Below are 25,578 nucleotides of genomic sequence, written 5' to 3'. Positions count from 1 at the left end.
TGACTCACCACGACTGTGATTAATAAGGTTAGAAAGTAAATGTGCTCCCTTTTAGTCCTTCAAAAATACTGCAGTGGCTACATTCCTGCAGTAGTGTAATTTTAATATTCTTTGATGGGCTTGCCTTTGCTGTAATGCGAATCTGATTTATATCATTTATTTTGTCCCAAAAGAGTCATTTTAGAGAGAGCGTTGAATGTATATAATGCTTTTTTTTAAATAAAAAGTAGGAGGACATACAAGATTCTTTAAAATCCAGATTTTAATTAAAGGCAATCAATAAAATAAATATTTAACCTTCCATTTTTAATTCTATGTTATTATTAAAGTCATGCAGTAACATTATATCAATACCCACTATTGGGATGGAAATATTAGTTTGACAATTTTATCACAGCGTTACCATTAAAGCTGTAATTGAACTTAAATATGTAGGTATGGTTTTGAAGAAATCTAAGATAATTTAAGAAATAAAATTTTACTAACTTGGCAACTGCAAATAGGTTTCCATTTTGTTTCATAACTCTGCAGACTATTGTATTGTAAATTACCACAAAACCAAAAATGATATTAGTTACATATATTAGTAACTGTTTAATGTTAAATGTTTAAAATCAGGTTTTAATTGAGGAAGGAGGCTTTATGAAATAACTTAGACGAGATGAAAATTCATGTGAAAATGCATCTTCTAAACATCTCTAGGGATTTGGGTTCAATCTGTAGCATAGGTTAGTTTGTAAATCAGTTCTGATAACACTGGGACATCTTTGACCTTGTGTGAGGTTTAACTGTCACTAATTCTTGATCTCTTTTTCTTTCCTTGTTTTGTGACTTCACCTTCTTGCTTAGCAAATGGAAGTTCTAGCAGTAAGTGATGGTTCTTGTCTTCTAGACATATTAACAGTGTCGGAATCGCAAACTGACCTTTCTTTGCCGTGTTTACATTTGTAACCTTGCAATGTGTCTGTCATCATTCGTGTATGTGTGTACATGTTACGCAGCTGCCAAAGAACGCTATGTGTTGCTTCCATGTTGTTTATGATACCAGTCATACAAAGGTAATTTCCTTTCATTGATCATCTATAGTAAGTATATTAAATAGATTTTATTTTGCTACCCCGGTGTTGATAAAATGACATCCAGTTGTGAGTACTGAGGTAAATAGCATCGTAAGTATCAAGTCTTTGATATTATAAACCATATATATGGCAAGTGGGCAGTGGTTGTTCTTGACTAGTGCAAATACAAAAAAGACATCGTTGGAACTGACAGCATGCTTCAGAAATTAAAGTTGATGACTTTTTAATTAGTGGGCAGTGATCATAGAATCATAGAAATTTACAGCACAGAAGGAGGCCATTCAGCCCATCTTGTTCATGCCAGCTGACAAAGAGCTATCCAGCCTAATCCCACTTTCCAGCACTTGGTCCGTATCCTTGTAGGTTATGGCACTTCAGGTGCACATCCAAGTACTTTGATGTGATGAGGGTTTCTGCCTCTACCACCCTTTCAGGCAGTGAGTTCCAGACCCCCCACCACCCTCTGGGTGAAAACATTTCTCCTCAAATCCCCTATAAACCTCCTACCAATTACTTTAAATCTATGCCCCTAGGTTATCGACCCCTCTGCTAAGGGAAATAGGTCCTTCCTAGCCACTCTATCTAGGCCCCTCATAATTTTATACACCTCAATTCGGTCTTCCCTCTGTCTCCTCTGTTCCAAAGAAAACAACCCCAGCTTATCCAATCTTTCCTCATAGCTAGAATTCCCCAGCCCAGGCAAAATCCTCGTAAATCTCCTTTGCACCCTCTCTAGTGCAATCGCATCCTTCCTGTAATTTTGTGACCAGAACTGCACGCAGTATTCTAGCTGCTGCCTAACTAGTGTTTTATACAATTCAAGCATAACCTCCCTGCTCTTGTATTCTATGCCTCAGCTAATAAAGGCAAGTATCTCGTATGCCTTCTTAACCACCTTGTCTACCTGTCCTGCTACCTTCAGGGATCTGTGGACATGCACTCCAAGGTCCCTCTGTTCCTCTACACTTCTCAGTATCCTACCATTTATTGTGTATTCCCTTGCCTTGTTAGCCCTCCCCAAATGCATTACCTCGCACTTCTCCGGATTGAATTCCATTTGCCACTGTTCTGCCCACCTGACCAGTCCACTGATATCTTCCTGCAGTCTACAGCTTTCTTCTTCATTATCAACCACATGGCCAATTTTTGTATCATCTGCAAACTTCTTAATCATACTTCCTACATTCAAGTCCAAATCATTGAGATATACCACAAAAAGCAAAGGACCCAGTACTGAGCCCTGCAGAACCCCACTGGAAACAGCCTTCCAGTCACAAAAACACCCTTCGACCATTACCCTTTGTTTCCTGCCTCTGAGCCAATTTCGGATCCAACTTACCACTTTGCCTTGGATCCCATGGGCTTTTACTTTTGTGACCATGCAGGACCTTATCAAAAGCCTTACTAAAATTCATATAGACTACGTCAAACGCACTACCCTCATCGATCCTCCTCGTTACCTCTTCAAAAAATTCAATCAAGTTAGTCAGACACGACCTTCCCTTAACAAATCCATGCTGACTGTTCCTGATTAATCCATGTCTTCCTAATTTATCCTGTCCCTCAGAATTTTTTCCAATGAATCAAATGAAATGTAAACCTCAATATGAAAGTCTAATTTTTTTTATCTCTACTCAAAGTCCTTTTAGGATACCAAAATTGTAGTTTGTGCTGAATATAGGTATTCTAAAAGACTTTTTTAAAAATCTAACTTAAAATAGGCCTATTTTTCTATCAAACAATTTAGGCCATGAACATTTGTTGCTTACTTTTAAATTTCCAAATTTAAGTACAGTATGACTGAAATGTATGAAGTATTACCTTTGTTGTTTTCATGTTTAATCAGTAATCAAAGGCTCCAATTTAAAATATGTAAAAGTTCAGACAAGCCAAGTTTAATGTTATATGGTTGCCATACCCTTAAAGAAAACCAGATTTCTGTGATGAATTGTGTTCTGTTATCAGATTTAAGAATTCTTTATTTTCCATCTAAATGTATTAGATTTGATAATTATGGCAGAATAATAAACAATTTTCTTTCTTTAAATATAGAATGTGTAAATCATTATCCAGTAATAATTAATTTAAATTTGGAATAATAACATAATTCTTTTAAAATCAGAGGCGAGTTTATTTATCTTCCAGTATGTAAAAATTACCAAAATTGTACATTAATAACAGATCTATGTGGAGAATATTCAGTGAATCATACTGTTGTTGAAAATCATTCTTGTCTCTCACTGTATCACGTACTGTGGTTTGTGTTTCTGTACCAAAAAATATTTGATATTTCCAATCTTTTAAAGGGAGTTCTTGCAGCGTAAATAAAATAACGTAAACTATGCACAACAACTCATTATTGAATTTGGCATTTAATAACTTGTTTCAGTTGTTTTGTTCAAGCAGTAATTCTGCTCAAAAAGTCTATTATATGTCTTGATATTGAAATACTGTAGTAAAATATAGCTAATTGAACAGGTATGAAACCAAACTGTGAATGCATAAGCCATTACAGGAATGAAATAGCCAAAAATGTTTATTCTTATTTTGTAATTCTGTCTCTGTTTTTAATAACATTTTAGCAACTAAAGTATGTACAGTATTGTCTCTTCAGCATGCTTTAGCAAGTTGCGTTTTAAGATAAATACTGTGGCTCGTTGTAGCTGTTGATTTGTTCTAAAAATAAGTACAACTGTTGCTGCAAATGCTAAATCTATTTGGATGAAAAGAAATCTCATGTGAAAAATAGTTTATCACTGTTGTTCACTTATTAAGATCAATGGACAGGAACACAAGCTGTTAGCCAGTGATGTCACAAAGCACATGCAGCTGCTCTAAAATTTGTGAAAATATTCACAAATGAATGATTTGACCCATTGAAGCTCCTCCCTCTGATACCCTTCCTATCCAAGCCTAGCTTCCAATTGCATTTGTCTCTACTATCTTGCCTGGCAAATTATTTCAAATATTTATCACCCTTTGAATAAACAACTTATTCCTAAAAGCCACCCCATATTTACTTTTCACTAATTAAAATTTTGGACCTCTAATCCTACTAGTCTAACATACTTTGAAGTAATATTCTGGTTTTGCCTTATCTGTACAGTTTGATATTTTATACCTTGATATTCCCTCCCACCTTCCTTCCCCCCCCCCCCCCCCACATTAACATTTCCTTATGGTTCATTTCCTTTACAATTGAGATCATTTTTGGTGCTCTTTTGTCAATTTTTTGTTTGATAATGCTACTATGAAACGCCATAGGACATTTTATGACATTAATGGTGCTTTATAAATGCAAGTTGTTGCTGTTTACTGGACATGCATGTAATTTTTGTAGCATGGTGACCATTTGAACGCAGTACTCCCAAGTGTGATCTGTCAGTGTATTGTAATGTCAGTTTTTGTAAAATAAGTACAATCTTATAATGAAACTATTATTGACCAAAGGTTTGAGCAATTATGAAACTATTAACAATACATCATCTCATATTTACAAAGCTTATTTTTTTTTAATCTTAAAGAATCTTCCAGAATTTTTATATGTTAATGATCAAACAGAAATGTTGATGCTAATTGTAAATATATTTTGGGAAAGGATTATTGCTGTGTTAAAGAAATATAGTAGCCGAATATAATATGCACATTATCAGATTATTCAATTACAACATGAATAAGGTGTTGATAGCAAAACCTTAACTTTCAGTCCCATTACTGACACAAAACATGTTTGTAGGCTTACATTATATGTGAACATTAAAAAGTACTGTAACACTGATTGCACAAAGTACCTACAGCTGAACACCTCCACGAACCTAACCATTTGCAGTGTAATTGCCAACTATTACATTTGTGTTTGTTTTTTGAAGATAATTCATGAGAATTGTTATGCACTTGACTTTGAGAAGATATTCAAATGATGGTTTGATGAACAGATTGCTGTTGTGTAGCATGGAAGGCAGAGAATTTAAGATTGTAAATGCGCATGGATCTAAACTAAATTGTGGAAATTGACCTTGAATATGTTGTTTCATGTTTTGGTGGGTGACAGTTGAGTTTTTTTTTGTCTTAAATGCAATTTGATGTTACCTGTGCTAATCTATGAGAAGCCTTATCCGCATTATTTCCTTTTATATATAAAGCTGTTAAGAGGTATGCTTATTTTCAGTATTCTTTAGACAGCCCTCCATCCTTTCTATTTCTGTTGATTTATGAATATTCTAAGTAAGTATGTGCTAAATACATATTATCGATATAGCGTGAAAGAATCAATTTGCACAACAGTGAGAAAGGACCAAAATTATACCGTTCAAATAGCAAGTTTACTGAAGCACCCCGCGTTCAAATCCCACCACGGCAGCTGGGGAATTTAAATTCAGTTAATTAAATAAGTCAGGAATAAAAAGCTAGTACAGTATCAGTAATGGTGATTACCATGAAACTACCGGATTGTCATAAAAGCCCAACTGGTTCACTAATGTCCTTTTAAGGAAGGAAATCTGCCGTCCTAACCCTATCTGGCCTATATGTGACCCACAGCAATGTGGTTGACACTTAACTATCCTTTGAAATGGCCTAGCAAGCCATTCCATTGAATCAAATTGCTACGAAAAACTACAATAAGAATAAAACTGAACGGACCATGCAGCATTGACCTAGGCTCCGGACACGGCAAAAGCACGTGCAGCCCAGTCAACCCTGCAAAGTCGTCCTCACTAACATCTGGGGACTTTTGCCAAAATTGGGCGATCTGTCCCACAGACTAGTGAAGCAACAGCCTGACATAGTCATACTTACACAATCATACGTTACAGCCAACATCCCAGATTCCTCCATCCATGGGTATGTCCTTTCCCACCAGCAGGACAGACCCACCAGAGGTGGCGGCATAGTGGTATACAGTTGGAAGGGCGTTGCCCTGAATTCCGACTCCATGAAGTCTCATGGCATCAGGTCAAACATGGGAAAGGAAACCGCCACCTACTGCCCTCCCTCGATGAATCAGTACTCCTCCATGTTGAACAGCACTTGGAAGAAACACTGAGGGTAGCAAGGGCACAGAATGTACTCTGGGTGGGGGACTTCAATGTACATCACCAAGAGTGGCTCGGTAGCACCACTACTGACCAAGGTGGCCGAGTCCTGAAGGACATAGCTGCCAGACTGGGCCTGCGGCAGGTGGTGAGAGAACCAACACAAGGGAAAAACCTACTTGACCTCGGCCTCACCAATCTACTTGTCGCAGATGCATTTGTCCATGACCGCATTGGTAGGAGTGTCCATCGCACAGTCCTTTTGGAGATGAAGTCCTATCTTCACACTGAGGACACCCTCCATCGTGTTGTGTGGCACTACCACTGTGCTAAATGGAATAGATTCAGAACAGATCTAGCAGCTCAAAACAGGGCATCCATGAGGTGCTGTGGGCCATCAGCAGCAGCAGAATTGTATTCCACCACAATCTGTAACCTCATGACCCAACATATTCCTCACTCTACCATTACCATCAAGCCAGGGGACCAATGGTTCAATGAGGAGTGTAGAAGAGCATGCCAGGAGCAGCACTAGGTGTACCTAAAAATGAAGTGCCCACCTGGTGAAGCTACAACACAGGATTACATGTATGTTAAACAGCAGAAGCAGCATGCTATTGACAGAGCTAAGCGATCCCACAACCAACGGATCAGATCAAAGCTCTGCAGTCCTGCCACATCTAATTGTGAATGGTGGTGGACAAATAGATAATTAACAAGAGGAGGAGGCTCTATGATGGCAGAGCTCAGCACATGAGTGCAAAAGACAAGGCTGAAGCGTTTACAACTATCTTCAACCAGAAATGCTGAGTGGATGATCCATCTCGGCCTCCTCCTGAGGTCCCAACCATCACAGAAGCCAGTCTTCAGCCAATTTGATTCACTCCACGTGATATCAAGAATCGGCAGGGCGCACTGGATACAGCAAAGGCTATGGACCCTGACAACATCCCAGCTGTAGTGCTGCAGACTTGTGCTCCAGAACTCGCCGCAACTCGAACCAAGCTGTTCCAGTACAGCTTCAACACTGGCATCTACCCGACAAAGTGGAAATGTGCCCAAGTATGTCCTGTCTACAGAAATCAGAACAAATCCAATCTGGCCAATTACCGCCCCATCAGTCTACTCTCAAGCATCAGCAAAGTGATGAAAGGTATCATCGACAGTGCTATCAAGTGGCACTTATTTGCCGATAACCTGCTCACCGGTGCTCAGTTTGGGTTTCGCCAGGGCCACTTGGCTCCAGACGTCATTACAGCCTCGGTGCAAACATGGGCAAAAGAGCCGAATTCCAGAGGTGAGGTGAGAGTCACTGCCCTTGACATCAAGGCAGCACTTGAACAAGTGTGGTACCTGTACCAAGGAGCCCTAGTAAAATTGAAGTCAATGGGAATCAAGGGGAAAACTCTCCACTGACTGGAGTCATACCTAGAACAAAGGAAGATGGTAGTGGTTGTTGGAGGCCAATCATCTCAGCCCCAGGACATCGCTGCAGGAGTTCCTCAGGGCAGTGTCCTAGGCCCAAACACTTCAGCTGCTTCACCAATGACCTCCCCATCATTAGGTCAGAAATGGGGATGTTCGTTGATGACTGCACGGTGTTCAGTTCCATTCGCAACTCCTCAGATAATGAAGCAGTCCATGCCCGCATGCAGCAAGACTTGAACAACATTTAGGCTTGGACTGATGAGTGGCAAGTGACATTTGCACCACACAAGTGCCAGGCAATGACTATCTCCAGCAGGCATGAGTCTAACCATCTCCCCTTGACATTCAACAGTATTACCATTGCCGAATCCCCCACCATCAACATCCTGGGGGTCACCATTGACGAGAAGCTTAACTGGACCAGCCACATAAATGGTACAAGAACAGGTCAAAGGCTGGGTATTCTACGGCGAGTGACTCACCTCCTGACTAACCAAAGCCTTTCCACCATCTACAAGGCACAAGTCAGCAGTGTGATGGAATACTCTCCACTTGCCTGGATGAGTGTAGCTCCAACAACACTCAAGAAGCTCGACACCATCCAGGACATAGCAGCCCACTTGATTGGCACCCCATCCACCACCTTAAACATTCACTGCCTCCACCGCCGGCGCACCATGGCTGTAGTGTGTACCCTCTACAAGATGCACTGCAGCAACATGCCAAAGCTTATTTGTCAGCACCTCCCAAACCCCCGCCCTAGAAGGACACGGGCAGCATGGGAACACCACCACCTGTAAGTTCATCCTGACTTGGCAATATATCGCCGTTCCTTCATCATCACTGGGTCAAAATCCTGGAACTCCCTCCCTAACAGCACAATGGGAGTATCTTTACCATTCAGACTGCAGCAGTTCCAAGAAGGCAGCTCACCGCCACCTTCTCAAGGGCAGTTAGGAATGGGCAATAAATGCTGGCCTTACCAGCGGAGCCCACATCCCATGAATGAATATAAAAGCCCTATTTTTCTACCTGTATCTACTGCTGTTAAATCAGCTTCCTGGCACTATTGAGCGTAGTAATACTACTCTGCCAGTTCTTCATTTTCCTCAAAAATGGACAAGAAAATCAGCAGGAACAGAAAATTAGAAGGGTTTTAAAGTTAACCATAATTCTTTTTAGCTGTTTCACTTTTCAAAGAGGTAGTGTTGACGAGTTCTAATATACCTACATGCTTTCAGAGTCTCTTGAAGCAGGTATACACTTCCCTAGACAATGTTCACAAATTCAATGACTGTTCAAAGTAGAAGTAACTAGATTCCTATTACTGTGGGAAGCTCTATAACTGGGACAGGATCAACCTTGTGGAATCCTTATTGAAAATGTATACTGACTCAGCATGTGTGAATTTTATCTGGATCTATCATAACTTATTCTAACAAGATTGTATTTACAAAGATTATCTATGACCAAGAGCTCATTCATTAAGATTAATATTTGATTTATACTTGAAAAGGAGAAGTGTGCAGGGCGATGGGGAAAGAGCAGGGAAGTGGGACTAAACGGATAGCTCTTTCAAAGAGCTGGCACAGACATGATGGTACGAATAGCCTCCTTCTGTTCTGTATGATTCTATGATTTAAAGTAAATGTTTGAAATTTAATCATTTCTCGAAACAAGTATCCATTTGTCCCAACCAGAAACACTTTACAACAAAGAAGCCATTTGTTCCAATTTTCTTTTTTTAGTGGTAAAGGGAGAATGTTATATCGTTCACAGAATTTCTAAGCCGAATGACTGATGAGACACTGAGGAAATAGTTTTTTCAGTATTGTATGATTACTAATGTAATTGGGGAAGAACAGAAATTGTTGCCTGATGGTGTAAAGCAATTGTTGCAGTATTTGCAAAATGAGTGAAACGTCTGCCATTTCTAAAATATGTAGAAAGTTATAAGAAACTAATTTGACTAAAGGCTGGGAACCACAAGGTAAGCTTTTGTTCTTACCAGCTTCAGAATCAAATGGGCCATGCAGTAATGGGACATCATAGCATAATCTTGGTTGTTTCTATAACCTTCAGGTCAATTATTGTTTACCTAATAATCATTGAGTGTAGTCAGATTATTTTATGTTATAATCCTATGTAGAAATCATAAAATCAAATAATGTAAACTCAGTTAGCTTAGTACTTCAGATGTCTTTAAGGTACCACATATGCATAGGAATAGTTTGTAAATATCAGTTCAGCGGTGGGATTTAAAATTATTTTGAGGGAAATATTTTACTATCTGGATTGATGTCATTTTTTTCCTAAATGTCATGGATTTAATTAATTTTTCAGTTACTGTTGGGTAACCGTCTGTCACAGCAATGCTGGCTGCTTTGTGTCAGACGTGCCTGTGAGCTGATTTTTTGCTTTCTGTACTCGAGCTGTAACTGTGACTGTAGTGCAAGGTTCAGCTTTCATCTGCCTTTCATCAGCTTTACATTGTATCAGCTCATTTTAAGATGACATTTCCTCTGCAATTAGTAAGTAACCATCTTTAATATTTCATTGCAGAAAGCTGGCTGTGATTAATCTTCAAGTTATTTCATGTGCAGTAAGCTGAGGAACATACTAATTGATCTACATTTACTCTTTTTAGGAGCTAGAGCTGTGTCGAAGGCTGTACAAACTGCATTTCCAACTATTGCTCTTATATCAAGCCTACTGCAAACTCATCAGTCAAGTAGACACCATCAAGCAAGAGGCTGAGGTAACTTTTGAGTAATATTTGCATTTAGGACAGAAATTATTTTCTGTGTGCTATCAGGTGCCATGCCCTCTCTTTATTTATCTGTCATCGGCTTGGTGACTTATCCACCTTGAGTTCTGTTGTAGAAGACTTTTTCAGAACCAATTCCTTTACTACAATTATCTCTAACAATTGTTCCATATCCTCCTCTAAGTAAACCTTTGTTCTCACTTCTACTAAAATGTGTAAACATTGATGCAAGATATTTATTTAACATCTCCACCATACTTCCACCCTCCACAATTCAATTCACTTCTTCATCCCTAAGCCTACCTACCCTCTCCCTAACTATTCTTTTACAACTTATATCCTTTAAAAAGCTCTTCCTATTCCCTTTCATATTATCTGCTAGCCTTTTCTTATATTCCCTTTTAGCCCTCTGATCTCCCTTTTTACCTCCTGGCTACACTTTCCCATCCTTTGCATCATCCTGGTGAATCTATGCTGACAAAATCTATGGCTTTAATATCCTTTTTATATTTATCTGCTTCTTGATTATCTTTACTAGTGTTAGCCCTAGCTTTATCATATGCCTCCCTTTTAAGCTTCAGTTTAGTTTTAATTTCTCTATTTATCCACATAACTCTATTCTTTGATGCATCCTCTTTTCACCTTGTAGGAATATATTTATTTTGTACTCTAGGTATCACATATTTGAAGATTTCTCACTGTTGACCTGTTTGCTAACTTTTCTGCCCAGTTAATTTGGGCTAGATCCCTTTTGTATCAGTGCTTTTCCTTTTTTGATTCCAGCACCCTTATCGCTGATGTTTCGTTATCCTTTACGATTTTTACATTGAACCTATGTTGCGGTTGCTATTTCTCAGTTGTTCATGTACTTTACATCAATTATTTGGCCACTTAATTTCCCAGAAAACAAGCAGTGCTTCTTTCCTTGTAGTATCCAGGAGGCAGTCCTGAATGCATTTTAAAAAGCAATTCCCACTTTGACCACATGCATAACCTTTGTTTCAGTCTATCCTGGGATGGTTAAATTCACCCAATATTAGTGTCCTTTTCTTAGATATCGCTATGAAGTTTTAGCAAATTTCCACTGTTTACTGGCCTATTTTGCAGACTTAGAATTGTATCAGATTCCATCCAATTTCTGCATAATTAATGCTTGATCCCCAAAGGGAATTATGCAAGACTCCAGAAAATTCATCTATCGTTACACCGCCACTATTATTTTCATATTTGTTCTCGGGCTGTGTGCTATGCTGGAAGGCTGCATCTATTGCCCATTCCTAATTGCCCAAAGAAGGTGTTGATGGGCCTTCTGCTTGAACTGTTACAGTCCTTGCAGTGATGGTGCACCTACAATATTGTTAGGTTGGAAATTCCAGGATATTGACCCAGCGATGATGAATGAATGACGACATATGTCCAAGTCAGGATGGTGTGTGACAAGGAGAGGAACTTGGAGGTGTTGGTGTTCCCATGACATTGTTTCTCTTGTCTTTCTTGATGATAGAGGCCCCAGAGGAGGGAGGTGCTATTGAATTAAGCTTGTTGAGATGCTGGAGTGCATCCTGTAGATTGTACATGCTACAGCCACAGTGCCCAGTGATGGAGGGGGGTGAGTTTTGAATACAGTGCAGAACCACCGATGAAGTGGACTGTTCTGTTCTGGTTGGTGTTGAGCATATGAACTGTTGTTGCAGTAGCACCCATCCATGTGAGTGGTGAGTATTCCATCACACTCCTGACTTGAGCCTTGTAAAGAGGCATTGAGAGATCAGAGGGTGAAACACCTATCATAGAGTACTGAGCCTTTGCCCTGCCCTTGTCAACACAGTGTTGATACGGCTAACCCAGTTCAGTTTGTTGTCAGTAATGACCCTCGAGATGTTGATAGTGTGGGAATCGGTGCCAGTGAAGGTCAAGTTGAGATACTAGGTTTTCTCTTGTTGGAAATGGTTATTACCCAGCACTTATGTGGTGCGAATGTTACCTGCTGCTCGTCAGCCCACACTGGATGTTATCCAAGTCCTGCTGTAGGCTGGCATCAGCTGCTTCATTATGGAAGGAGTTCTGAATAGAGTTAAATACTGTGGAATCATCAGCGAACAGCCTCATTCCTGGCCTTATGAAGGGAAAGCCACAATGGAGTAGCAGAAGATGTTTGGTCTCAGGCCCATTTACTTCAGTTTTGCAAGGGCTCATTCGTGCCATACTCAGTTGATACTGCCTTGATATCAAGGCAGCTATGCTCAGCTCTCCTCTGGTATTCAGTTTTTGCATCCATGTCTAGATCAAAGCTGTGTTGAGGTTTTGAGTTGAGTGGTTCTAGCGGAACCCAAACAGAGCATCAATGAGCCAGTTGTGGTGAATAGGTGTTGCTTGGTGGCAATATTGATGACTCCTTTTATCACTGATAATTGGGAGGAGGCTGATAGGGCAGATTGACTGAGTTAGATTTATCCTTTTCTTGTAGATAGGAAATACCTAGGCAACCTTCCACATTGTCGGCTAGATGCTCGTGTCATAGCTGCACTGGAACAGCTTGGCTAGGGGAGCAGCTAGTAGACAGGTCTTCAGCACTACAGCTGGGATGTTGTCAGGGCCCATGGTCTTTGCTGTGTCAAATGCAGTTAGTTATTTCTTAATGTTACATGGAGTAAACCTTTGAAGGAGGCCAAGTAGGACATCCACTCATCATTTTTGACTAAACACTTCAACCTTATCTTTTGAACTTATGCTCTGGGCTCCACCATGGTTGAGGATATGGTTGGTTGTTCATGAAGCCAGCTCCTCCCGTTAGTTGTCTGAAATGTCCACCATATTCTTGACTGTATTTGGTTGCACTCCAGAGATTTGTACTGATCCATTGGTTGTGGGACCACTTAGCTTTGTCTTTAGCCTACTGTTTTTGATATTTCGCATACAGTTGGCCCTGTGAAGTAGCTACATTAGGTAGCCTGCCTGGTACTGCTGCTGGTACACCCTTCTACACAATACATTGAGCCATGGTTGATTTCCTGGCTTGATGATGATCAAGGAGTATGGGATGTGCTGGGCCATGAGGTTGCAGATTGTGATTGTATAAAATTCTGCTGTTGCTGATTGTCCACAAGGCACTGTGGACTCTCAGGTTTGGGCTGCTAGAGCCATCCCACTTAGCATGGTGGTAGTGATACACTATACAATGGAGGATATCCTCTTGTGGAGATGTGTCTTTGTCTTCACAAAGACTGGTCAGTGGTAACATCTACCAATACTGTCATGAACAGACATGTCTGCAACAGGTAGGTTAGTGAGGACAAAGTCAAGTAGGTTATTTCCTCGTGTTGGTTCCCTCTCTACCTGACGCAATCATAGTCTGGCAGCTATGTTCTTCAGGACTCAGCCAGCTCAGTCAGTGGTAGTACTATTTAGCCACTCTTGGTGGTGGGCATTGAAGTCCCCACTGAGCATATATTTTGTGTCTTTGCTTCTCTCTGAGTTTCCAAGTGATGATCAACATGGAGGAGTATTGATTCATCAGTTGGGGTGGGGTGGCTGGTGTGTGAGATGGTATTTAGTAGGAGGTTTCATTGACCTTGAGCTTCATGAGACTTCATGGGGTCTGGAGTCAATGTTGAGGACTCTCACAGACACTCCCACTGGACTCTATACCTCTGGTGTGTCTGTCCTGCAGGTGGGACAGGACATACTGGGGGATTGTGATGGAGAAGTCTGGGATGTTGGCTGATTGATATAATTTGTACGACTGTCTGTGGCACAGCTGTCCCAACTTAGGCACCAACCCTCAGGTATTAGTGAGGAGGACTTTGCAGGGTTGACTGGGCTGAGATTGCCTTAATCTTATCCTGGTATGATGCCAGGGTCGCCACTGTATTATTGAACTTGTGTAGCTATTATTTACAACTGGTGGCTTGCTTGGTGAATTTAAAAGGCATTGCGAGTCAACCATGTAGTGTGGTACTGGAGTCACATGTAAGCCAAATCACGTAGGGATGGCAAACTACTTTCCCCGAAAGACGCCGGTTGGGTTTTTACAACAATTCGGTAGCTTTCATGCTTATAGTCCACAAATTCAATTTGCCAAAATGGGATTTGAACTCCTGACTTCTGGATTGCTAGTCCAGTACCATAACCACTAGGCTACCTTACCCATAATCCTAGGATACTGCCCTCCACAGACATCTGCATCCCCTGCAGCACAGTAACTATTATTGAAATACAACTGGGAACACATTTAGATACTATAGCCTGGTGCTTGCACGGGACACAAAAGGTATTTATAATCTCCATTTTGTTCTTGCAGCTGTTCTCCACTCTTTTATAATGTGGCAATAGGCAGTGGATTTCTCTACAACAATCATTAGTGCTATTTCCTGATCACTCAGCAAGAGGCTCATTTTTACCTGGTGATATCCACAGTAAGCACACATCATTTGTCAGTTATGCCACTGACCTGGCAGTCAACAGCCCATCTGATAAAGGATACATTAGCAACAGGTCCAACAGAAAAATGTTCACTAAATGATTACAACACTAGAGTATGTACATATCATTTCCAAATTATAGACTTGTGCATGCAGGTACCTGTTCCCTCCATCATTCACTTATTGCCAGATACAAATTTGGAACGTGTACATCATGTTTGGTACGTCAAGTTGCTATTGTTCTTTTTCAGTTGTTTACAGAGTGATTTAGGTAATATATGGTTGGTGTAGTTATAGGAATATTTCAAGAACTATGACAGCAGTAAAGTTGAAACCACAGTTCTCTCATTTTTGTCTGTTTTCAGGTTATAAATATGTCAGAAGAACTGGCTCAGTTGGAAGCCAGCTTGAAAGAGGCAGAAGGTATCAGTGATGAAATTGAAGTCCCTGAAGCCCTGCAGACATGCACAGAGACTGCCATTCATTCTCTCATTGAGACCTTGAGAAACAAGGAGTTCCCATCTGCACTTGCTCAGGTCAAGGCATTCAGGTAATTCATGAGATTACTTTAATCAGAGGTCATTTGATTAAACAATGATGTCATCAAGAACCAGACCACATTAAGGAATAGGCTTGTTTCTAAAAAATACTGATGGCAAGCAAGGCCATTTGTAGAGATATATTAAGAGCACCATAGTATGTTTTGACATAAATTAAAGCAGTCTTTCATACTATTACCTCTGTGCATCTCGCTCTTGGTGAGGGCAATGGTTCCTCTGGGGAGTACAGCCAGAGCCAAGTCCATGGCACCACGGGTGGCTCAGCTATACGAGGACGATGATCAGGAAAGCAATAGTAATGAGAGATTCAATAGTTACAGGAACAGACCGGTGTTTCTGCGGCTGCAGACGTGACTCCAGGATGGTATGTTGCCTCCCTGGTGCCAGGGTCAAGGATGTCACTGAGCGGCTGCAGAACATTGAGGGGGGAGGGTGAACAGCCAGAGGGCGTGGTCCATATTGGTATCAATGACAAAGGTAGAAAGAGGGATGAGGTCCTGCAGGCAGATTTTAGGGAACTAGGAAAGAGATTAAAAAGCAGGACCTCAAAAGGTAGTAATCTCCAGATTACTCCCAGTGCCACAAGCTAGTGAGTATAGAAATAAGAGGACAGAACAGATGAATGCATGGCTGGAGAGATGGTGCAGGAGGGAGGTACTTTGCATCTGTCTTTACCAAGGAAGAAGATGCTGCCAAAGTCATAGTGAAAGAGGAGGTAGTTGAGATACTGGATGGGATAAAAATTGATGAGGTACTAGAAAAGCTGGCTGTACTTAAAGTAGATAAGTCACCAGGACCGGATGGGATGCATCCTCGGATGCTGAGGGAAGTAAAGGTGGAAATTGCAGAGGTACTGGCCATAATATTCCAATCGTCCTTGGATACGGAGCTGGTGCCGGAGGACTGGAGAATTGCAAATGTTACACTCTTGTTCAAAAAGGGGAGTAAGGATAAACCCAGCAACTACAGGCCAGTCAGTTTAAGCTCGGTAGTGGGGAAGCTTTCAGAAACGATAATCCGAACAAAATTAACAGTCACTTGGACAAGTGTGGATTAATTGAGGAAAGCCAGCACGGATTTGTTAAAGGCAAATCATGTCTAACTAACTTGATCGAGTTTTTTGATGAGGCAACAGAGAGGATAGATGAGGGCAATGCGGTTGATGTAGTGTACATGGTCTTTCAAAAGGTGTTTGATAACGTGCCACATAATTGGCTTGCCAGCAAAGTTGAAGCCCATGGAATAAGAGACAGTGGCAGCATGGATAAGAAATTGGCTAAGTGATAGGAAACAGAGTAGTGGTGAACAGTTGTTTTTTGGATAGGAGGAAGGTATATAGTGGTGTTCCCCAGGGGTCGGTACTAGGACCACTGCTTTGTTTGTTGTATATTAATGACTTAGACTTGGGTGTACAGGGCACAATTTCAAAATTTGTAGATGACACAAAACTTGGAGGTATAGTGAACAGTGAGGAGGATAGTGATAGAATTCAAGAAGACATAGACAAGCTGGTGGAATGGGCAGACACGTGGCAGATGAAATTTAATGCAGAAAAGTGCGAGGTGATACATTTTGGTAAGAACAAGTAGAGGCAATATAAACTAAAGGGTACAATTCTAAAGGGGGTGCATGAACAGAGAGACCTGGGGGTTTATGTGCACAAATCGTTGGAGGTGGCAGGACAGGTTGAGAAAGCAGTTAAAAAAATCATATGGGATCCTGGGCTTCATAAATAGAGGCATAGAGTACAAAAGCAAGGAAGTTAATGATGAACCTTTATAAAACACTGGTTTGGCCTCAACTGGAGTAGTGTGTCCAATTCTGGGCATCACACTTTAGGAAGGATGTGAAGGCCTTAGAGAGGGTGCAGAATAGATTTACAAGAATGGTTCCAGAGATGAGGGACTTCAGTTACGTGGATAGACTGGAAAAGCTGGGGTTGTTCTCCTTAGAGCAGAAAAGGCTGAGCGGAGATTTGATAGAGGTGTTCAAAATCATGCAGGGTCCAAACAGAGTAGATAAAGAGAAACTGTTCCCATTGGCGGAAGGTTCGAGAACCAGAGGACACAGATTTAAGGTGATTGGCAGAAGAACCAAAGGCGACATGAGGAAAAACTTTTTTACGCAGCAAGTGGTTGGGATCTGGAATTCGCTGCCTGAAAGGGTGGTGGAGGCAGATTCAATCATGGCTTTCAAAAGGGAATTGGATAAGTACCTGAGGGGAAAAAAATTTGCAGGGCTATGAGGAAAGGGCAGGGGAGTAGGACTAGTTGAAGTGCTCTTGTAGAGAGCCAACATGGGCCGAATGGCCTCCTTCTGTGCTGTAACCATTCTATGATGTGTTACTTTTACATTTAGGACTTCTGAAATGCATTTGATGTCTAGTTTGAACTATATTTTGTACTAGCTTGCTACAACAGTATTTATGATGCACTTTGTGCTTGTAAACTTGAAAAAGCTAGTGCATTAAATGTGACTTTTTAATCCAGCAGGATCCATTAGACTGATGCTGAATGGATAGTACTAAACATTTTTATTTGTGTACGATTTGCTATTAACGCATAAGCACCCTTCAAACATTATTGGTGAATATATAAGAACATTAATCTGCATTAGAAAGCAGGGACTGAGGAAAGAACTATTTGACCCACTAAGCCTGTCCATTCCACCCATCTTGTATAATCTTTCCCCCCCCCCACTTTTTTTCCTCTCTCCCACATGGCAGCTGTCTCCCATTCTGCCAGCGCATTTCACACCTAATCTAGAGCTGTCTTTTGTCTCCACTGGTCCTATCACCATCTCGTCTCGTTCTGAATACCTCTTAATGTCTCTTCTCTTTTGTTCTCTCCCAGCCCGGCCTTTTAATCTATTTCATTCCCTGTGCCTCTTTAGTCTTGATAAAGGGTTTTGACCCGAAACGTTGACTCTAATTTCTCTCTATGGATGTTGCCTCGCCTGCTGAGTTTTTCCAGCATTTTCTGTTGTTTTGTATAATCTACCCTTTTGTGGATTTATTCCATTTATTTGATGTCCTTTGGGGAAGTTGTGAAAAATATCTCCCTGGCCATCAAAGGTAATTTGAGCTAATTTCAAGAGTATCTATCTGCTGTTCCTTATTCAAACTTAGCTGGCTGCTTTCCTTGGTTGACATTTTCATTGCCCAGCAGGACCAATGGCCCAGAATTTGGTGGAGTAGGGTATCTCATGTATGCCCTATAATCTATACTTATCAAGAATGGGAGTACTGGTAATAGGGATATGATTATCCTATTGTGGGCTCGTCCCATCCCGCTCACCTGTTAATCCCCTACTCTAAAACACTGTTCCTCCTTTCCCTCTCCTGAAAAGAAAATCTACTAGTACTGGTAATAACCCTCAATAACATTAATCCAAGTTTCCTTTAAGTGTTAGTTAGCCCCAAATCAACTACCTTCTTTATCCATATGTCTTATTCTGTAAAAAAAAAAAAAAAAATTCTACTTTCTAACCTTGAACAAGGCCTTTGCCTGTTATACTTGTGTCTTCTAGTTTTGTGCTCATTGAAAGTAAGCAAATTATTTAATTTGCACGAACTTACCTATACACTTATTTTGAACAACTGTACCTCCCCTCTGTCTCCTCTCCAAAGAAAACAAGCCTTTCTTTAAAACTTATAAATTTGCATATAATATCTGCAAGCAGTAGCTGTGGTATAACTGTAGTCTTGGTGTTTATCTAGGTTGCCCGATTGTTCTTACCTCATACTCAACCCTACATTTACTGATTTAAATTGATCTCATCAGGAGTTTGCAAGTCAAGCTTTCAAATTGTAAAAGCTAGTTTAGAAGATCAAAGGATTCCAGCAATAAGAGTTTTACCGTAATCTCCACAATTGTAATTTGACACGAGGAAAAATTTCAAGTTTGGAATCCTTTTCATTTGTACCACGTTCAAAAATTAGAGACGCCTGCATTTTTAAGCCAATGCTTATTAGTAGGTCCATTGCTTAATGCAGCTAACACAGCCATTAAGGAAAGGGAAATATTGGAATTGTTTAAGAAAATTTGAATGTTAATTTAGGGGCATTATACAGAGTTAAATGTAGTTTTATTACAAAGGCAGTATCCAAGTTTACACAATCTGTAAGTTAGTACTTATATATGCTTTTCCATATTTTTACCCACAGATCTGTATGGCCCAATGATATTTTTGGAAATGGTGATGATGATCCAGTACAAACCCTCCTGCACATTTATTTCCGTCACCAGACATTGGGCCAAACTGGTAGCTTTGCAGTGGTGGGGTCTAATCAGGACTTATCCAAAGTCTGCTCCAAACTGATGGAGCTGAATCTGCAGATTCGTGAGTCTCTCCGAACAGTGCAGTCATACCAGCTTCTGGCAAAGGCAACACCTGCAGCAGATGTTCTAAGTATTGGATTTTAAGCTACAGCAGTGACTAAGAATATATTCATCCCTTTCAGTGTTGATAAGAAGGTGCATCATGTATATTAACCACGTCCCTCCCATTGGCGTTTGTTTTTTGAACACTCCAGATCGCATCTATTTATAGAAACAGTCAGGCACATGAAGAAACCAGATGTTAAACAACAGGAAAAAAAATCAAATACAGAGTAATAGCTGTACAGAACTAATTAACAGCAGTATGAGGCAAGTCACTCCATGTGCACAAAATATGGGATTGACTGTGCAACCATTATGTCATGGTTTATTGCACTAGTACTGTCAGTTATGCTGAAAGAAAAAGGCACAGAAGGAAGAAAGGGCGTGTATTCTTCATTTTCTGAAGACAAGCCAGCTCCCTTGTAATAATGTATAGTAGTGACATTCAGGCTCTCTGCAGCAGGTGGAATGATGCTAAAAATCATCTGGGAAATGGCTTTAGGCTGAATAACCTGCAAGGCTTCGAGGCAAACACATGAGAATATTTCAGCTTTGTTTTCATAGTGTCTGGACAAATAAACAGAGGTTAAGCTCCTACATGGACAGATAGACCATTTAATTCTACTTTCCATGTGGTAAAGGATTATATGCAAGAGATTAAGACTTGATTTATGACAAATTGACTGCAGGCTTTAGAATATAAAAATGTTAATAGTTCAAAAGGTCTCAAAGCATGCCTGAAAAAACATTTTTAAGACATTTATTTTATATTAGAACTAACATGATCCATGGTATGCTGTAGAGAATCTTATACAAAGTTAGGATACTTGACAGGTAAATTTAAGGTGAGTTTTACTCCGCACTGTAAAACTAATCCTGAATCTGTTACTATTTTTGTTTACTGTTCAGTGGACATTAGATGTTCTCTGATCAGTGGTATCTAACCAAAAATATATGCCTGTAGAGACTTAACTGAGTGACAACAGAAATAAAAAAGTGCTGCATCCTAGCAATTCATTAGGAAAACTCACCTAACTTATTTTACTCTGTAAATATTTTAGACCTGTATAGTGTAAAATCAGTATTGTTTTTTTCTTGTACATTGCACTGTTATGAGAATAGGTGTATAAAACTAATGCAAAACAAAAAAAAACTTAAGTACTGGTAATGAGTCTTTATCTGCTGTCTCTGCAGTCTGTGAATTCACAGATAATCCTGAGACTATTCTGTCTACTTCTCATCTATCTCGTGGATTTTGAACTTCGGGACCATCCTTTTCTGCATTATTGGGAAAGAAAGTCAAAGACTGAATACGCAACATTCATCATACTCAAAGGACTGAAATGCTGAAACCCTCCACCTTTTGAATACATGAGATTCTGTTCACAGCAGTGGCTTTCTGTGGGGAAAGAAATTGAATGTAAAGTCACCCATTGATGGTGTACCTGCCTCTGTTTGCTGGGAATGACCCTGCTTATTATATGCATCTATCCTATCCACTGTGATTTTTATTGGGCTCCATACCATGGAGCATAGAATGTACTGTTCAATTATTAGCATTTGCCTTGAGAGTGAACTATAGAACAGGAATAATTGTAATGAATTGTATGAGTTTAAGGCACTGTGCATGCTATCAGACTGCAAACAGTAGTTAACATAATTTAAAGCTCTGTAACCAGTCATAGCAAATTAACAAATCACTGTAATCATTCTTCAACAATGATAAATTATTTTGTTGGCAGTTTGGTACTATGGCTGTTTAAGTATTTAATGGACATAGTTAATCATGGAGGTAAATGGTGATGTCCATTTTCTTAAAATTCATATCTTTAGCAATTTTATTTTATCAAGGTGTGAGAGGTTTGTTGAGGAAGGGGACATTCATCCACTTTTAGCAGTGAGCAATTCTGTTGAGTGGTATACCTCACTTTACTCAAATCTCCTGTTACAAGGACAAGCCAGTTGGATTATTGTAATGCCTTAGCTCTTCATTTTGCTAACTCAAACATGAACATCCCTAATGTTTTTGCCATTCCCACCCTACCTGCCCCCTTATTCCAACTTGAGTAAAGTTTGTTTTTCCTCCCCCAAAACATTCCCTTATCTATGTGGATTTTAAATTTAGAGCGTTCCTGCTATGTGAATTATGCCAGAGTGCGGAGACACAGTCTTGAGTTTAGTGCTATTAGCACGCCTGGCAGTCTTCCCCAACCCTTGCGCTATTTGGATAGTTCAATCTGGGAGATTGCCTCAGTTCTTTGTTACCCCTAATCAGTGCAGGAGGAAACATTTTGGCCTAGAAATTCAGTTGCTTGCGCCAGCCAGTAGCGCCTGAGGAGGAGGAGATGTTGGGCGCTAGGCAGCTAGCGGCCGGGCGCAGCGCGATCTGCGCCTCTCCCCAACTTCTAGAGATTTAGCGTCGGCGCAAAGTCTTTGCGCGCGCAGATCCTGACGTCATTTCATCGTGCAATGCCCTTTGTGCACCCCAAACCGGAACTTCAGTGGCGCCGCCCTTCTTTGCGCCTGGCGCCCCCAGCGACTGGTAGAGGGGGAACGGTTCCCAGTCGGTGCGGGGGGCGCTATTTAAAGGGGACTCCTCCTGCATTATAAGTGACAGCCATTTTGTGCCAATCCTTCTGTGAGAGACAAAGGCAGAGAGCTTTCTGCTTTGACTCAGCACTCGCACAGGTGCTTCAGGCCAGAGCTTTGCACTTGGATTTCACTTTCAGTGCCATAGCCTTGAGTCGCCACATATACTGTAATGGGGGCTACAATGGGTGGAAACGTTGGCTTTCTGCATTGCATTCAAAGGGATCAGAGACGGCATGAGAGAGTGCCAGTCATGGCCAGACGGAGAAGGGCCAACAGGTGGCCTTACCCACCCAGGGTATACCGCCAGCAGTTCTCATGTCTGAGGAGCAGTGTGTTCGGAGGCTGCGATTCAGAAGGGAGGTGGTCACTGAGATCCGCCACCTGCTTCGCAGAGATCTGCAGCCACAGCGGAGGAGCAGGACGTCTGTCGGTGGCAGTGAAGGCGACGGTGGCTCAACTTCTATGCCACCGGCTCCTTCCAATCCGCTACTGGGGACATTGCCAACATCTCCCAGTTCGCGGTACATTGCTGCATCCGACAGGTGAACAATGCCCTTTTCAGAAGGAGACGTCAGTACATCTCCTTCCCCATGACCCTGGACAAGCAGCAAGAGCGTACAATGGGATTTGGAAGAATAGCAGGCTTCACCATGGTCCAGGGCGTAGAACTGATGAACCAGCATTGGTCAGGCCTTGCTTCAGGGCTGCAGTGCGCAGGGCATAGCAGCCAGACAAGTCCACCCTCCCCCTTTAAGAGCTGACCGGCGCCAGAGTGTCTGCCGTCAATCAGCAACTCGCCACACTTGCGCTGCACCCGCCCTCGGGGGTATCACCCCGGACCGCCAGCTTCGCGCCTAATGATAGTCGTGCATCGCCTGTTTTAGCGCAGCAGCAACCTCTTGGGGCGATGCGACTGAATATCGGCAAAGGTGGCGCGAACTTGCGCCGGGCGCAAACTAGCGGCCGCCCGACTGTAGCGCCCCGAACGTGGCTATACTGAATTTCTAGGCCTTAGTGCCTTATACATTAGTTGAAGATGTTTTAGAGTTAGTCAAATGCAATCTGGTTTTAGTTGCTATCTTTCACCACTTGTACAAAGGATTAAAAGCCCAGCTTGTCAAAACTACAGCTCAAATTAAGAGAAAGTGGTGGTATGGAGATGCAAGGAAAATGCCATGTCATTTTAAGATACACAACCTTGAAGGACCAGGCCCTCTACTAACCCCAAATAGAAAGGCAGATTATATTTCACTTCATGGGTGCCTCCCTCCCAAAAAAAAGCTTCAGTTAACATGGTATTGCCTTATGGACAGGATAGCTCAATCTGAACCATGTAAAGGTGACTAATTCTCTCCACTCTACCCTTAACTAAACTATTTTTGTTGACATTTTCAACAAAATCTCCCACTTTCAAGTTGTAGACTTACCCCCAGATTAGTGAAGATTCCTTTTCCTCAGTTTGAAAAAAAAAACAGGATGTCATTCAACTTTCAGTACTGGGTTTATTAGCTTAAGGTACCCTTTATGAATATTTCCATATTCTAGGTTAGTAAGCCAATTAGTGCTGACTTGGCAGCAATGTGATTTTGAAAAGTTTTTCTGGTACTACAAAAACCCACTCAGGCAATATAGTGATATCACAGAGCATGAGTGAAATCATAGCATCTGAAGTATTGGGGGTGGGGGACAGGGTAAACTCTTGTTTAAAATGATTTAGCATTATGCTCCTATTGTTTAGAAATATAGCTGCCCCAGGATTTGTAGAAAAATTTGAATGGAAACTTTGTGGAAGCAAACAGTAGACTTTCTTGGTTCTTAATCCTAGAATCATTTTATTTACACTTCAACTTGTTCACAGGGTGATGTTTACAGAGTGCACCTTTTCATTGATGTGGGTGTTGGAAGAGCTGCCAGATGATGTTATCACAGCATTGCCTTATAGCAAGCCAAGCCCTGCCAAAAGGGGCAAGGATAGCATTTGTTAGTTCCTAGTCAAATAAATAAATAAAAGAGAATATGATTGGTAGTAGGGGTTAGGAAGAGGAAACCAATTTAGCTCAGCTCCTGTCCCTTTAAAAAGTTAACTTTTAGCAAAACTCAGTTTAACATGCCATGTTAGCAGCAGATGCTAGTGCCATATAGTAACAAATTGGATATTTTACACAAGGCAATGATCTACAAAAAAACCTTGCATTTATATAGCGTCTTTCACGACCACTGGATGTTCCTATGCAGCCAATGAAGTACTTTAAGTGAAGTTACTGTTGCAATGGAGGAAACGCAGCAGCCAATTTGCACACAGCAAGCTCCCACAAACAGCAATGTGATATGACTAGATAAGCTGCTAATGTTATGTTGATTTGCAATATAAATATTGGCCAGGACACCAGGGATAACATAGAAGATAGGAGCAGGCCATTCGGCCCCTCGAGCCTGCTCCGCCATTCGATGAGATCATGGCTGATCATCCAAACTCAGTACCCTGTACCTGCCTTCTCCCCATATCCCTTGATACCTTTAGCTCTAAGAAATATATCTAACTCCTTGAATATATTTAAAAACTTGGCCTCAACCGCCTTCTGTGGTAGAGAATTCCACAGGTTCACCACTGGGTGAAGAAATTCTTCCTCACCTCTGTCCTAAATGGCTTACCCCTTATCCTTAGATTATGACCCCTGGTTCTGGACTCTGACCATCAGGAACATTCTAGCTGCATCTAGTTTGTCCAGACCGGTCAGAACTTTATAAGTTTCGATGAGATCCCCCCTCATTCTTCTAAACTCCAGCAAGTATAAGCCCAATCGACCCAATCTCTCCTCATACATCATTCCTGCCATCCCAGGTATCAGTCTGGTGAATCTTCGCTGAACTCCTTCCATGGCAAGAACATCCTTCCTCACAAGGTGACCAAAACTGCACACAGTACAAGATGTGGTCTCATCAAGGCCCTGTACAACTGCAGCAGGACATCCTTGCTCCTGTACTCAAACCCTTTTGCTATGAAGGCCAACATACCATTTGCATTCTTCACCGCCTGCTGCACCTGTATGCTTACCTTCAGCGACTGGTGCACAAGGACACCCAGGTCTCGTTGCACTTCCCCTTCTCCCAATCTATTGCCATTCAGATAATAGTCTGCCTTTCTGTTTTTGACACCAAAGTGGATAACCTTGCATTTATCCACGTTATAGTGCATCTGCTATGCTTCTGCCCAATCACCCAACCTGTCCAAATCATCCTGGAGTTTCTCGGTATCCTCCTCGCAGCGCACACACCCACCCAGCTTTGTGTCATCTGCAAACTTGGATATTACATC

General features: G+C 41.2%; 1 protein-coding gene across 9 annotated transcripts in view; it reads left to right on the top strand.

Annotated features, from left to right (window-relative positions):
- Window positions 1-21,411, top strand: part of fryl (furry homolog, like) — a 599,764-nt gene extending 578,353 nt beyond the window's left edge. For 8 of the 9 annotated variants that reach the window (XM_085969926.1, XM_085969925.1, XM_085969924.1 and 5 more), the window contains 4 exons: window positions 850-867; window positions 10,188-10,298; window positions 15,094-15,278; window positions 19,454-21,411. In XM_085969926.1, the coding sequence (XP_085826052.1) occupies window positions 850-867; window positions 10,188-10,298; window positions 15,094-15,278; window positions 19,454-19,712 (573 nt within the window). In that variant the 3' untranslated portion in view covers window positions 19,713-21,411. The remainder of the gene's footprint in view (window positions 1-849; window positions 868-10,187; window positions 10,299-15,093; window positions 15,279-19,453) is intronic. The other variant, XM_085969921.1, reaches the window with a different exon arrangement.
- Window positions 21,412-25,578: the final 4,167 nt, after the last annotated feature.

This window comes from Somniosus microcephalus, chromosome 2, assembly GCF_052327205.1.
Source record: "Somniosus microcephalus isolate GS21.2 chromosome 2, FLI_Smic_1.0, whole genome shotgun sequence".
Lineage (NCBI taxonomy): Eukaryota > Metazoa > Chordata > Chondrichthyes > Squaliformes > Somniosidae > Somniosus > Somniosus microcephalus.
Note: the sequence above shows the minus strand (reverse complement) of the source record. Positions and strands in the feature narration are given on the sequence as shown.